The following is a 16,176-nucleotide window of genomic DNA, read 5'->3' as shown; positions in this document are numbered from 1 at the left end:
GTGTTCAATATTTTTATCAATGATCTGGAAGCAGGAATTGAATGCACCATTAGCAAGTTTGCTGATGATACCAAACTGGGAGGTGCTGTTGACTCTCTTGCAGGACAAGAGGCCTTGCAGAGGGATTTAGATAGATTGGAGCATTGGGCTATGATTAATGGGCTGAAATTTAACAAGTCCAAATGCCAGATTCTGCACCTAAGATGGAGTAAAGCCGGGCACGAGTATAAATTGGGAGAGGAGTGGCTGGAGAGCAGCCCTGCGGAAAGGGATCTGGGGGTGCTGGTTGACAACAGGCTCAATATGAGTCAGGAGTGTGCCCTGGCAGCCAAGAGAGCAAACTGCATCCTGGGGTGCATTAGGAGCAACCTGATCTAGTGAAAGGTGTCCCTGCCCATGGCAGAGGGGGTTGGACCTTTAAAGGTCACTTCCAACCCAAACCATATGATGATGATCTAGAGAGCTATGGCCCCTCCAACTACTGATGCTAGGACCTGCACTCACTCCCGTAGCTGACACCAGAGGCCCCAGGGTGCCTACACCCCCCCAGTCTGACTCCAGCAGCTGGGCACTGAATTTCACTCACACACACACAGGTCTCACCAGCAGCTGGCACCTGTTCCTTGCAGCACACATACACAGGGGACAGAGTGTGAGATTAAGCAGAGAGATAATTAAGAAATGATTTAAAAAGAAAATGTAAGAAAATAGGACAGACTGCAGTGATCAGGCATAGGGCTCAGCCAGACAACCGGACTGACTGGCCCCATTTTACCTGTGACAGGCCTGTTTTATCCCCTTTCTGTCTATGCTCCCTCTTGGCTTCTCCCTGCTTCCCCTTCCCCCTGCAAGTCCCTTCATTGGTTTGCATAGTTCTATTAATTCCCACATCCCTCCCAGTTTGGTGTCTGGGATCGCCCCTGGTTTAACAACTTATCAGTTGCAAAGTTCAGGTTGATCTTCCTGGAAGTGGTGCCTGTAATTTAAATTCCTTCCTAAAACATTTACTGTATGTTTTGTATGTCATGTTAAATATTAAAAAGAAATTTCCTATTTACAATTCAGTATAATTCTTGTAAATACTAAGTTTTATATCCTTTCCGTGGACCAAATAATAATCACTTTATAAAGCTGGATTAATATTTTAAGACATAGAACCTCAGCTATCCTTGTAGCTAGCAAAGCTACTTTTGATACTGTAAATGACACCTGTCGTGGTGACTTCAAGTGTAATCACAGAACCATAAAATAGTAGAGTAGTTGAGGTTGGAAGAGATCTCTGGAGACTGTCTAGTCCAAACCCCCTCCCAACCCTCGCTCAAAGCGAGATCAACCAGAGCAAGTTGCTCAGAACACCGTCCAGTCAGGTTTTGAATATCTTCAAGGATGGGGACTCCACAACCTCTCTGGGCAACCTGGTCCAGTGTTTGACCACCCTTAGAGTAAAAAAGTTTTTTTCTTAGAGTTTAAACAGAATTTCCTATGTTTCAGTTTGTGCCCATTCCCTCTTGTCCTGTCACTGGGCACCACTGAGAAGAGTTTGGCTCCATCTTCAATACATCCTCCCATCAGGTATTTAGACATATTGATAAGATCCCTCCTGAACTTTCTCTTTTCCAGGCTAAACAATCCCAGCTCTCTCAGCATCTCCTCCTATGTCAAATGCTCTAGATCATCATAGTGGCCCTTTGCTGGACTCACTCCAGTATGTCCACATCTCTTGTACTGAGGATCTCAGAACTGGACACAATACTCCAGGTGTGGCCTCCGAGCTGAGACTAGAGGGGAACAATCACCTCCCTTGACCTCCTGTCAACACTGTTCCTAATGCAGCTCAGGATACCGTTGGCCTCCTTTGCTGCAAGGCCACGTTACTGGCTCACGTTCAGTTTGTTGTCCACCAGGACCCCCATGTCCTTCTCTGCAAAGCCGCTTTCCAGCCAGTCAGCCCCTAGCCTGTACCGGTGCGTTGTGTTATTGCTCCTTAGGGGCAGGACTTGGCATTTCCCTTTGTTGGACTGCATGAGTTTCCTGTCTGCCCATTTCTCCAGCCTGTTGAGGTCCCTCTGAACGGCACAACAGCCATCTGCTCTATCAACCGCTCCTCCCAGTTCTGTATCATTGGCAAACTTGCTGAGGGTGCACTCTGTCACATTGTCCAGGTCATTAATGAAATTGTTAAACAGTATTGGCCCAAGGATCAACCCCAGGGGACACCACTAGAGGCTGGCCTCCATCTAGACTTTATGCTTCTGATCACAACTGTCTGGGCCTGGCAGTTCAGCCAGTTTTCAGTCCACCTCACTGTCCACTTATCTAACCTGTACTTTATCAGCTTGTCTATGAGGATGTTATGGGAGACGGTGTCGAAAGCCTTGCTAAAGTCAAGATGAACAGCATCCGCTGCTCTCCCCTTGTCCGCCAAGCTAGTTGACTCATTGTAGAAGACTTATCATATTGGTCAGGCATGATCTCCCGCTCCTAAATACAGGCTGACTCCTACCAAGCACCTTCTTTGGAAATGGCTTCCAGGACTATTTTCTCCATCATCTTCCCAGGAATAGAGGTGAAGCTGACCATCCTGTAGTTCCCCAGATCCTCCTCCTTGCCCTTCTTGAAGACTAGAGTGTCGTTTGCTTTCTTTGAGTCCTCAGGAATCTCCCCTGATCACCATGACCGTTCAAAGATAATTGAGAGTGGCCTCGCAATGACATCAGCCAGCTCCCTTAGCACTGATGGGATGGGTGCATCCCATCAGGTCCCATGAACTTGTGCATCTTCGGTTTGTTTAAATGTTTCCCTAACTGGGTCCTCCTCTATTGAAGAGAATTCTTCCTTGCTGCAGACTTTCCCTCTGGTCTCAGAGGCCTGGGATTCCTGAAGGCAATCCTTACCAGTAAAGACTGAGGTGAAGGTGGCATTCAGTACCTCAGTATTCCATCAGGTCCCCCACCTGATTCAGCAGCAGGCCCACATTTTCTCTGGTCTTCATTTTGCTGCTGATGTACCTGTAGAAACCCTTAATGTTGACCTTCACATCCCTCACCAATTTCAACTCCAGGTGGTCTTTGGCTTTCCTAGCCCCATCTCTGCACACTTGGACAGTGTCCCTGCATTCCTCCTGGGTCACTTGCCCCTTTTTCCAGCTCCTGTATGCTTCCTTTTCGTGTTTCAGTTTAGTTGGGAGCTCTTTGTTTGTCCATGAAGACCTGCCACCTTTGCTTGATTTCCTGCTCATTGTGATGGACCATTCTTGAGCTTCAGGAGGTGATCCTTGAATATCAAACAGGTCTCCTAGACCCCCTCTGCTCTCCAGGACTGTCTCCCATGGGATTCTTCCAAGCAGGTCCCTGCACAGGCCAAAGTCTGCTCTCCTGAAGTTTTGAGTTGTGATCCTGCCATGTGCCTTGTTCCCTCCTCTCAGTATTCTCAACTCCACCATCTCATGGTCAATGCAGCCCAGGCTGCCCCCCCAACCTTCACGTCACCGACCACTTTGTAAGAATTGTAAGAAAAGCTTCCTTGTTTGTAAGAATTGTGTCCAGCAGAGTGTCTCTCCTTCAGCCCTGTTTTGCTGATTACAAGCTCTCTCTTTTCCATAACACCCTGCACCCTTTGCTTGCCAACCCATTCCACCACTCCCTCGCTTGATTGTGGGTCGTCATCTCCCTCCTCTGTCATTTCTAGTCTAAAGTTCTCTTCACCAAGCTGGCCAGCCTGTTGGTAAAGATGGTTTTGCCCCACTTGGTCAGGTGGATCCCATCTCTCTCTAGCAGTCTTCAGTCCTTAAAGAAGGGTCCCCATGGTCGTAAAATACAAATACCAATTGTCATCCCCAGCTGGGCAACCAACTGTTGACCCAAAGGATCCTTCCGTTCCTCCTCAAGCCCTTGCTTCTCACTGGAAAGATCAAGGAGAACACTACCTGGACCCCCATGCCCTTGACCATTGACTCCAGATGCACGTAGTCACACTTGATATGCTCCAGGTCTCCTCCGGCAGTATCGTTGGTGCCCATGTGAAGATTCGCAAGTAGCAATAGTCTGAGGGATGAACAAACCTTGGCAGTATCTCCACAGCATCCCGTCTCCAACCCCCAGCAAGCAGTAAACCTCCCAACACATCAGGTCAGGTCAGCAGATGTGGGCCCCCGTCCCCTACAGCATGGTATCTCCCACTATTGTCACTTGCCACTTCCTTCTGGTGCTGCTGCATGGCTCAGACTTAGTTAGCTCGAATGCTTCATTGGACAGAGTTCCCAGACCCTCATCTGCTGTGAGGGTACTGAACCTGTTCTTTAGTTGGAGATATGCAGGTGGAGCAGGAGCCTTCTTCCTGTTGCCAGAAGCCACAAGCTTCCAGCCTTCACCATTTCCTAACCCAATAAGCACAGGCCACCTGATCCTCCTTCAATGCAGCTGAGGGTTCAGGCTACAGGGTCTTGAAAAAGATCCGGTTGATCTCTTTCTCACTGTCTCTGATATCACGTAGTCTGCTGACCTCTTCCAGCACCTCCTTGGCAGCTGCCAACTGTACCACTGCACACCTCCTGCAGGCAAGGAAACCGTCTCCCTCTGCCCCAGCCTTAGTGAGAGACCCCAGGCACTCATTGTACTCTGAGAGCTGCATCTTCCCTCGGGAGTTCGGTCTGGATTGAGGCCTCTGACATTATAGGGATAGTTGCTCTGATGGCTGGAGTTGGTGCCCTGTGACACATTAACACCGTTGCTCAGGACATGGATGCTGTTCTCTGCAAAGTTTCTGGTCCCCTTCTGAGCAAAGTGCTGCATGTTAGCTGCCTCTGTTAGCTATGCTGTAAGAACCAACTCAGGAAAATATCTGCCAGTACTGCTTTGTAGAAATACCCCACCATAGGCAGTTTTCTTTTTCTCTGGATAATCACAAAGTTACCAACAGCAGGTAGCCAAACAAATGGGAAAAATGTATTTAATTTAGTAAGGATGTAAACTGATAATTCTATTTTTATGACTTTCATCTTTTTTTTTTTCTTTTCCTGATTTTCAATATTGGGGGGATGAGGAGTAATCCTCAAAACCTACTCTGTCACATAACTTCCTAATAAATATTACCATAAAAGAAATTAACAGTGAGGAAAAACCTTTTTGAAAAACAAGCTCTATGTAAAATTTGGTCAGTTGAAATTTTTGTGAAAAGCTTTTAGTGGCCACAAAATGGATGAAAACCTACTGTGTAGGAAAAAGCCCAAATTCTTTGTTTAAAAAGAAGTCAAACACTCTTTACCTGAGTCAGGAGTAACATTGATTATTATCTAATGATTCTAGCAAAAGACCAGAGCCACTGTCTTTTCTCTAATAATACAGTGTTTAGCTAGAAAGAGGGAATACTATTTATTTAGAACTTAGAATTCCTCTTTCTTCATAGCTAAAGACTTTTTTTTTTTCTTTTTTAAATCAGGATGACACTGAGCTGCTGCTTTCCACACATATTTTTTAAAACAGATCATCCTGTAATACAGTGGGGTGAAAAAGATCTTATGTTAGGTGTTTTACATAGCATTTGTCCAGAAAAAAATAATAATTCCTTAAAGAACTAAATATCATTGACACATTATTTACAGTATTCCTTATACTTTGACTCTTATCCTGAAGGTAATAAATTAACATGAATGAATGCTTAGTTAATTAGTAAGTGCATACAAAAAATGTTTATGTAGAAGCATAAGTGGGTTAGATGATTGACAGTGCAAAAGAGTGTTTGTTCTTTGCCTGGAAACCTCAAGAAAGAAAAAGGAAGGAAAAAAAAAAAAAAGACAAAAAAGCCTGTTCCATGGAGCTCATACAGAAGTTAAGAAGTTTTATAAATCCAAATTAAATTTCAGATGAGCATCCACATTTGGGGGCAGTTACATAAACTAGTTATCACTACAAATTTGAAGAAAAGGATGCTGTGAAAAATAAAATATTTCTTTCTTTATAAGTAAATTGGCTAACTTTGCTAGCGGAAGCTCCTAATTACAGAATTAATCAATTACTCAAGTTGAAAAAGAGCATTTCTCACATTAGGTGACTTCCATTAACCATTCATTCTTACTCTACAAAACATGGTGTTTTGCCTCATAAACAAAATCCAGTCTTTACTTGCACTGTTTCTTCTTAGATGGGGGGGACGGGACGGGACAGACGGGACGACGACACACGACTCATTTAAAGATAATATGATCTCCCTTTTCTAGTTTTTTCTTCTTCATTACCGTAGCAGCATTCGTTCTTCACCACCAAGATTTCACAGCAGTAAGAGCAATCCTACCTTCTGTTAGTTAAACACATTCTTATATATTGCTTATTGATACTGTCTTTGAACACTGCACATTGCATTTTGTTCTTCGGAACTAAAATAAACAGCATGTTGGCAATGGTTTGGGGTACTTTGAGCTTACTTGAGGAAACCACAGTATTGCAATAATTGCCATCTCCTGCAGGTCTTCGCTCTTTAAAAGCAAAAGCACTCAGGCAAAAATTGAAGGTGGAAAATTAATGATGGAAGTTTTCAGGAGACAGGAAACAATTGCTGCAATTACTGATGTACCTGTAGGAATGCCAAAAAGAATTTTCACTGCTGATCATAAGGTTTTTTTAAAGGGTCTTAGGTGAAGTGGCCAGTTCTGTTTGTTAAATCAGAAACTAAATAATTGTTACATAATATAGAATCAAAGACTAATTCAGCTTGGAAGGAACCTCAGGAGGTCTCTAGTCCAACCTCCTGCTCAAAGCATGGTCAATGCTGAATTCAGACCAGTTTGCTCAGGGATTTACCCACTCAGGTCTTGAAAAGATCTAAGGATGGAAACTACACAAACTTCTCTGGACAACCAGTTGCATTGCTTAACTGTTCTCCTGGGTTGCTTGTGCCCCGCTTTGTTGTCCCTCTAGCAGATATTGGGGTTGTTCAAGTCTCTCATGAGAACCAGAGCCTGCGAACATGAGGCTTATTCCAGTTGCCTGAAGACAACCTGTATTGGTTTTACATGGCAAGGTATTGGTAGAGGTGGGGGGTGCAGGGACAGCTTCTATGAGAGGACACCAGAAACTGTACCCATGTCAGAAGGAGACAGTTTCAGCTGGCTCCAAGATGGACCCGCTGCTGGCCAAAGTCTGAGCCAATCAGAGACAGTGGTAGCACCTCTGTGATAACATATTTAAGAAAGGGTAAAGTCTGCTGCACAACAGCAGCTGGGAGAAAGGAGTGAGAATACGTGAGAGAAACAACTCTGCAGACACCAAGGTCAGTGAAGAAAGAGGGGGAGGAGGTGCTCCAGGTGCCAGAGCAGAGATTCCCCTGCAGCCCGTGGTGAAGACCATGGTGAAGCATGAAGGTCATGAAGGACTGTCTCCCGTGGGAGGGACCCCACACTGGAGCAGGGGAAAGAGCATGAGGAAGAAGGAGAAGGCAGAGACAAAACATTATGAACTGACCGCAACCCCCATTTCCCCATCCCCATGCACCTCTCAGAGGGAGGAGGTAGAAGAGTTGGGAGCAAAGTTGCGCCTGGGAAAAAGGGAGGGGTGGGGAGATGGTGTTTTTAGATTTGTTCCTATTCCTCATTATCCTACTCTGTTTAATTGGCAATAAACTAATCTCCCCCAAGCCAAGTCTGTTTTGCCTGTGACAATAAATGCTGAATGATGTCCCTATCCTTATCTCGACCCATGAGCTTTTCATCACATTTTTCTCCCCCATTCTGTTGAGAAGTGATAGAGCAGCTTGGCGGGCACCTGGCAGCCAGCCACGGTCAACCCACCACAAGACTTCATCTACTTCCTCCCGATCAGGCAGTCTGTATCAGATACCCACATCATCACCCACGCTGCTATGTCATCAAATCCAGACCCTTAAGCTCTCAACTGGCTTATCATCCATCCCTAGACAAATCTCCATGCATTCCAGATCCTCTTTCATATAGAGCACTTTCTTGGCTTGTTTTCCCTAAAGATTCTGCATCCATCCATTGCAGCATCAACTTGTATGAGCCATTCCACAATATCTCTGTGATCCCTGAGGTCATAGCCCTGCAAGTGATCAGAGACATCTAATTCCTCCTATTTTCCCCCACGTTGCATGCATAAGTGTGCAGGCACTTTGGAGAGGCATCCAGTCGTACCAATTTCCCCAAAAGGGCATGAAAGCTTTCCCATAATGCTGATCTCCTGACACTTCCTTAGTTATGTGCATATGCTTGAAGTGGTCCACTTTCAACCCTGTTTTGTTGATTATGAGGTCCCTCTTGCTTACCCCACATCCTTTGCTTGCCTATCCAGTGACTATCTATGACTTCCTCACTTGACTGTTGGTCATCCCTTCCACATCATTCCTAGTGTAAAGCTCTCCTTGCCAGGTTGGCAAAGCTGTTTGTGCCCCACTTGGTCATGTGGATTCGGTCTCTCCCTAGCAGTCCTCCATCCTCAAAGAGGATCCCATGGTCATAGTGGCAGAAAGTCTAGTTGGAGGACAGTAAATAGCAGTGTACCCCAGTGATCAATACCGGGTCCAGTACTGTTCAATGTCTTCATTAGTGATCTGGATGATGGGGCAGAGCGTACCCTCAGCAAGTTGGCTGATGACACAGAACTGGGAATAGAGGCTGATACATCGCAGGGCTGTGCTGCCATCCAGAGGGACCTTGACAAGATGGAGAAATGGGCTGAGAGGAACCTCACGCAGTTCAACGAGGGGAAGTGCCAAGTCCTGCCCTTGGGGAGGAACAACCCCATGCACTGGTACATGCCAGGGGGGCCACCCATCTGGAAAGCAGCTTTGCAGAAAAGGACCTGGGGGTCCTGGTGGACACCAGGTTGAACATGAGACAGAAATGTGCCCTTGCCACAAAGAGGGCTAACGGTATCCTGGGATGCATTAGGCAAAGTATTACCAGTAGGTCCAGGTAGGTGATCCTTCCCCTTTATTCAGCACCAGTTGAGTACTGTGTACCTGGAGTCCTGTGTCCACTTCTGGGCTCCCCGGTACAAGAGAGACATCGACATACTGGAAAGAGTCCAATGATGGGACATGAAGATGATTAAGGGAATGGAGCATGTCTCCTATGAAGAAAGGCTGAGAGAGCTAGGACTCTTTAGCCTAAGGAAGAGAAAGCTTGGGGTGGGGTGGGGTGGGAATCTTCTCAATGTATATAAATACCTGAAGGGAAGGTGCATAGAGGATGGAGTCAGGCTCTTTTCATTGGTACCTAGTGACAGGACAAGAGGCAACGGGCACAAAAAGAAATACAGGAGGTTCCATCTGGCCATAAGGCTCTTTTACTATGAGGGTAACTGAGCACTGGAGCAGGTTGCCCAGAGAGATTGTGGAGTCTCCCTCCATAGAGATATTCAAAAGCCATCTGGACATATTCCTGGGAAACTGGCTCTAGGTGGCTCTGCTTGAGCAGGGGGTTGGACAAGATGACCTCCAGAAGTCCCTTCCAACCTCAACCATTCTGTGATTCTGTAAAAACTGAAAACCTTGCTGCCAGCACCAGTCACACCCCCAATTGTTGACCTGCAGGATCCATCCACTCATCCTCAAGCTCTTTCCCCTCACCCGTAAGATCAAGAAGAACATTAACGAGCCCCCCCCTGTCCTTGTCCATTTCCCCCAGTCACATAGCCACACTTGACACTTTCCAGGTAGGTTTCCCCTTGGCAGTATCATTGGCACCTACATGGAAGAGCAGCAGAGATGAATAACCTGAGGGCCGGAGAAGCCTTAGCAGGATTTCAACCATGTCCCACATCCAAGCCCACCTCCCTAAACAATTGGTCAGTTCAGCACATGGGAGTCTCCATGCCCCTCAGTAGTAAGTTACTCACTACTTCATGACTCAGGTTCCCCCAGCATCGATGTTTTGTTTGACAGACCTCCCAGCTCCTCATCTGCTATGAGGGCACTAATTCTATTTTGTAGTTGCAAATCTTCAGGTGGAGGGGGAGCCTTCCTCCCGATGCCAGAGGTCACAAGCTTCCACCCTCCACCATCACGGGAGTCTCCACTTCCCAACCCAATAAGCACAAACTCTCCTGCCCCTTCAGTACAGTTGGGGGTTCGGGCTCTTGAAGCTATGGGATTTCAGAGGAGAACTGGTCAATCTCTTTCTTATCATCTCTGATGCTATACAGTCTGCTGACCTCCTCCCATAACTCCTTTACATGGCAACACAGATCCTTAACAAGCACACACCACCTGCAGCCTATAAGACTATCTTCTACTGCCCCAGCATCAGCAAAACCCCAAGCACATCCTACAGCCCGAGACCTACAGAACTGTATCCTCTTTCTGGAGCTTCACCTAGGCCAAGGCCTCTGACGCTCCAGGGACAGTTGCCCTAACAGCTGCTGGAGACCATTTCCTGTAACAAACTGCTGACTCTGTCCATTATGCTCTAGGCTGGTGCTTATATAGGCCACTCCTAGTATTTGCTGAAAGGGTGCTTGACTGTACCTAATCAGGAGTCAGCTGGAACAAAAGCTCAATGCCCTCTTTAATCAAGAACACCTGACAGAACCTGTTAAAACTGCTAGAGCTTGCTAGAAATCAGTCTCCTGTAGCTAGGAAGATGCAGTTAAGGAGCACTTAAGCCTTCTAGATGCACACAAGCCCGTGGGACCAGGTGGGATGCATCCAAGGGTGCTGAAGGAGCTGACTGATGTCATTGCAAGGCAACTCTCTATTGTCCTCAAAAGGTCGCAGCAACTGGGGGAAGTTCATGATGACTGGGAAAAAGTCATATCACACACTTCTTCAAGGACAACTAGGAGGATACCGGGACCTACAGGCCAGTCAGCCTCACCTCAGTCCCCAGAAAGGTTATGGAACAAATCCTCCTGAAAGCTATTTGTAAATACATGAAAGACAAGAAGGTGATTGGGAGCAGCCAACAGGGATTTACTAAGGGCAAATCATGCCTGACTAAACTCATTGCTTTCTATGACAAGGTGACTGGCACTGTGGACAAGGAGAGGCAGTGGATGTTGTATACCTTGACTGAAGAAAGGCCTTTCACACAGTCTCCCATAATCTCTGTATCACCAAACTGTTGAGATAGGGGCTGAATAAGTGAACAATAAGGTGGGTGGAAAAATTGCCTAGACTGCTGGGCTCAAGGAGTTGTCATCTGTGGTGCAAAGTCCAACTGTGGGCCAGTAACTAGCGGGGTCTCTCAGGGATCAGCACTGGGACCAATGCTGTTTAAGGTCTTCATTAGTGACTTGGATGATGGGACAGAATGCATTCTCAGCAAGTTTGCAGATGACACCAAATGGGAGGGTGGGGGGGTGTGTGTGTGCTCTATATGCTGGAGGTCAGAGGGACCTGGAAAGGCCAGAGAAATGGACTGATGGGATCCTCATGAAGTTTAACATGGACAAATGCCATATCTTGCATCTGGGAAGGAATAATCCCATGCAACAATATAGACTGGGGGGGGCTGACTCTCTACAGAGCAACTTGGCAGAGAAGAACCTGAGGATCCTGGTGGAAAGCAAGTTGAATATAAGCCAGCAGCATTTTGACTGTTAGATTTGTGTGTCTGTCACTGTGCTTTCTTCTTTCCATCCACTGGTCCTTGCAGAAAAGTGGACAAATGCATCCTGGGCTGTGTTACCAAGAGTGTAGCCAGCAGGCTGAGGGAAGTGATCCTTACCCTCTGTTTAGCACAGGTGAGACTGTATCTGGAGTCCTATGTCCAGTTTTGGGCTCCCTGGTACAAGAGAGATGTGGACAGACTGGAACAAGTCCAGCAGAGGACCACCAAGATGTTCAGGGGGCTGGAGAACATAACATATGAGGAGAGGCTGAGAGAACTAGGCCTGTTCAGCTTGGAGAAGACAAGGTTCAGGGGATACCTTTTTGCTCTCTACAACTACCTGATGGGAGGATACAGAGAAGACAGAGCCAGACGCTTCTCAGAGGTGCACAACAATAGGACAGGAAGAAATTAATGCAAGTTGTAATATGGGAAGTTCTGGTTAGGTATTAGGAAAACACTTTTTTTTCCGTGAGGGTGGTCAAATACAGGAACAGAAAGGGTGTGGAACCTCTATCCTTGGAGGTGTACACGACTTGATGGGACAAGTCCCTGAGCAACCTGATCTAATTAGACCTGCTTTGAGCAGAGGGTTAGACTAGATCACCTCTGGAGGTACCTTACAACCTAAATTTTTCTATGATAAATTATCAACTATACTAAAATACAGTTTACAGATGGATGAAATAGCACTACAAGTTATGTTGTGTCAGCCAGCTCCTCCTTCCATCTCCTTTTAAGGTACTATCTACAAATGAAATCATTAGCAGTTATATCAGGAAAATCATATAGGCATCATCTCCTGTATGGAGGCAACTTTTCTGGTCAGTGTTTTTATTTTGGTTTGGTTTTTAAAGTTCTTTTTCCCAGACAACCACGCATTTTGGCTCTTTGTTAGATTTGTATGTCTGCCACCATACTTTCTTCTTTCCACCCACTGGTACTTGGCTCTTGCCTTTCCAGTCACTTTCATGAGCTCTTTATCTAAGACCAGAACCCTTTCCTGCTTACTGGATCATAGTTAACCAGCCAACTCATGTTTTCCTTTCCTCCTCACTGACTGGCCCTAGTTGCTGTTTTCACGTGTAAATGAATTCTGGGAGGGCTTGAGGGTTGTGTTGGAATCAGGCTAGCACATGGCTATAAAAGGAGAATGAAAGAATATCCATGTTAATAGTCATAGAACATTTTCCATTCCCACCGCAGGTTTAGTACTTGCTCCTTTCAATGCTTTAATAGGATAGCTTCCTTCAACCGTATATCCTAGCCCTGTATATGGAATAGAATAGACTTTTTGTTCATAGATTAGGCACTAGAACCCAGAGTTGACATAATTAATAGCAGAAGCAACAGCTGCAAAGAGATGCCCCATTTAGGACCACTTGGAGCACATCCATTGGTCTTTGGAGCATTTAACATATAAATAGGGTAAACCAAACATAATCCTCTGCTTAATATATTTGAGCTATAAACTCAGGCAAAATTTCATGAACGGCAATAAACCACACGCTCCCAACATCACTGCTTGGTTTCATGTCCATAATTGAAAGAGTAGAAGTACTAGAGCGTTTAAAAGAAAAGCTTACACAAGGGTGAATGAAGAAATATATTTTCTTCTGTCTCAACAGTTCAGTGTCTTTGGCCAACATTTTTCAAAAACAAGTTAGCCTGATAAGGCATCCTACATAGAAATTTTCAGTCTCTGATTACAGTTTAACAATGTTATGAGTGACTTTCAGTTTTTACAGTATCTTGAACAAGGGCACATTGGCACATTGGTCATTCTGAATAATAAGCACATCTTAACAGACCCATTTAAGACAGAAGATTGATTAGATAAGAGCAAAGAAAATCAGCAAATTTTGCAAAAAGCCTTGAAGGTTGGCTTTCCAGTGCCATGAACAGTATTCCACAGAGAACGATACAAACCAAGGTAAACAAAGCACGTGAAACAGAATATTCTAAGAGACAAGCAAAAAGACATATTCTCATTCCTCTCCCTTCCTTCCTTTGGAAAGAAATTAAATATGTATCTCATTACACTAAACAGTAAAGAAGTTACATAATTATTTTCTGTAAGTAATGACTGCAGCTGCCTCAGCAATTGCCAGTAGAATTTCAACCAGAAGAACAGGAGGCCCACACAAAGACTCCTTTATTACACAGATGATCATATTATAACAAATTTAGATAATCCTTCCTATCAGCATAACTTAAAACTTGTCCATAAACTTAAGTTTTTTCCCCAAACAACAAAATGCTTCACACTATGTTCAACTGTAACAATTACCTGAATTCATTTTAGATTAATTCAAGTGGTGTGAATTCAACTTGGTTTTGCCCAAATAATGATTTAATAAGACAAAAAATAAAGTTTTTGTTTAAACATTTTTCTTTGCTACTTAAAATACAGTAGTCCATATGATGTCTTTAAAAGAATGTGCATTTAACTTCTTATTTTAGTAATCATTCTAATTTTGATCAATAACCAACTTACATTGTTCCATTTGTGTAGGCTGTGTCACTTCCCTCCACATACTGAACTTGGGCTGGGTAGACATGCTGTACCTGTTGCACAGTCTGTACTTGCTGTACCTGTAAACAAGAACACCAGAAATATAGGATAGTTTACCTTATAAAAAGAATGACTAGTGCTTTAGTGCATCTAATGGTTTCTAAACAATACTCTCAGTCACGGGACATCCCTGTTCTCACAATTACTAAATAACACAAAATGTAATTTTGTGCTGCATGTCTGTAATATGCTATGTGGAGTACTAACATTGGAGATGCATGCCCTTGAGCGTATGGGTACTTTCAATGCCAAAGACAGAACAATCTGGAAAGCACAAGAATAAGAACTATATGCTTTACACCAAGCTTAGGAACTATACTTAGTAAGGAAGAAAACTTCTTTTGGTCATCTATATGCTTCTTTTATGTGGTTGTTTTTTTTTTTAACTCCACTTTAACTCTATATAATATAAGCCTCTAAATTACAACTTACATGTGCTGTTAACAGGGTGTGAACCTTTGACCTGTCAGAGTAGGTCCTAAAAAAATTCAGTGTAATCCCAGAAGAGTCTGGTTCTCATGCATGTGACGTATCATCTAAGTGAGCTCTTTAAGGACATTCTAGTTTGAACACCTTCATCATCCTCACTACATTCTATAAAATTCCTATTCCTCCTTTTCCACTATTAATTCATATACTTTGAAATGAGATTCTGAACTTCATTATTAATCTAATGGTTTTGGCTGGAATAGAGTTAAATTTCTTCATAGTAGCTTGTATGGGGCTATATTTTGGATCTGTGCTGAAAACAGTTTTGATAATACAGGGGTATTTTAGTTATTGCTGAGCAGTGCTTACACAGCATCAACACTTTTTCTGCTTCTCACATTGCCCTGCCAGTGAGTAGGCTGGGGGTGCACAAGAAGTTGGGAGGGAACACAACCCAGACAGCTGACCCCAGCTGACCAAAGGGATATTCCATACCATATGACATTGTTATGGTTTAACCTCAGCCCACAAGTAAGTAGCTCACTCACTCCTCCCATACCCCAGTGGGATGGGGAGGAAAAATCAGGAAAAAGGTAAAACTCAAGGATTGGGATAAAAACAATTTAATGATTAAAATAAAATATGAGGGGAAAAAACAAAAGAACAATAATAATAACAACAATTCTCATGAAAAGGAGGGAGAAGGGGAGAGGAATAAAATCCAAAGGGAAGGAGGAAAAAACCAAGTGATGCACAATACAATTGCTCACCACCTGCTGACTGATGCCCAGTCAGTCCCTGAACAGCAATCAGCAAGCCCTGGCCCACTCCCTCCAGTTTATATACTGAGCATGATGTCCTTTGGTATATAATATCCCTTTGGCTAGTTTGGGTCACCTGTCCTGGCATTGTCCCCTACCAATTTCCTGTGCCCCTCCAGCCCTCTGACTGGCAGGGCCTGAGAAACTGAAAAGTCCTTGACTTAGTTATAAACATTACCCAGCAACAACTAAAAATCATCAGTATGTTATCAACATTACTCTCACACCAAATCCAAAACACAGCACTGCACTAGCTACTGAGAAGAAAATTAACTCTATCCCAGCTGAAACCAGTTTCAGCAACAAAACTAGGGGGAAGGTTGGCAGGGAGGTTGATGCTCGGGGACTGACTAGGCATCAATCAATTGATGGTAAGCAATTGTTTTAATTTGCGTCACTTATCTTTCTTGGGTATTATTTTTCTCTCTTTGGGTTTTTTTTCCTCTTTTCCTTACATATTATTATTATCATTATTAACATTGTTTTTTAAATTAATAAACGGTTTTATCTCGATCCACGTGTTTTCTCGCTTTTGCCCTTGCAGTTCTCTCCCCCATCCCACCAGGGGGTGGTCGTGTGAGTGGCTGTGTGGTGTTTAGTTGCTATCTGGGGTTAAACCACACCTAAGGAAAAAATTATATGAAAACCTTTAATTCTGAAAAAAACCCACATTACTTTGAATAGACTGTTCAAGCGTGACAGAAAACCAGATGTTTCTGTCAGTCAGCAGTAATGAGATGTACTCTTTTTGATGGTTAAATAGAAAAATCAGCAGTTTGCTGATTTTCCATGTG

The 16,176-nt window shown here is 44.2% G+C and overlaps 1 protein-coding gene across 2 annotated transcripts in view; it reads right to left on the bottom strand.

Annotated features, from left to right (window-relative positions):
* LOC121080565 (transcription factor RFX3-like) overlaps positions 1-16,176 on the bottom strand; it is a 191,419-nt gene that overhangs the window by 84,733 nt on the left and 90,510 nt on the right. For both annotated transcript variants that reach the window (XM_040578658.1, XM_040578659.1), the window contains exon 3: positions 14,055-14,152. In XM_040578658.1, coding sequence (XP_040434592.1) covers positions 14,055-14,152 — 98 coding nt within the window. The remainder of the gene's footprint in view (positions 1-14,054; positions 14,153-16,176) is intronic.

Source organism: Falco naumanni, chromosome W (assembly GCF_017639655.2).
Source record: "Falco naumanni isolate bFalNau1 chromosome W, bFalNau1.pat, whole genome shotgun sequence".
Lineage (NCBI taxonomy): Eukaryota > Metazoa > Chordata > Aves > Falconiformes > Falconidae > Falco > Falco naumanni.
The sequence above is the reverse complement of the archived record's forward strand: the minus strand, read 5'-3'. Positions and strand labels throughout refer to the sequence as shown.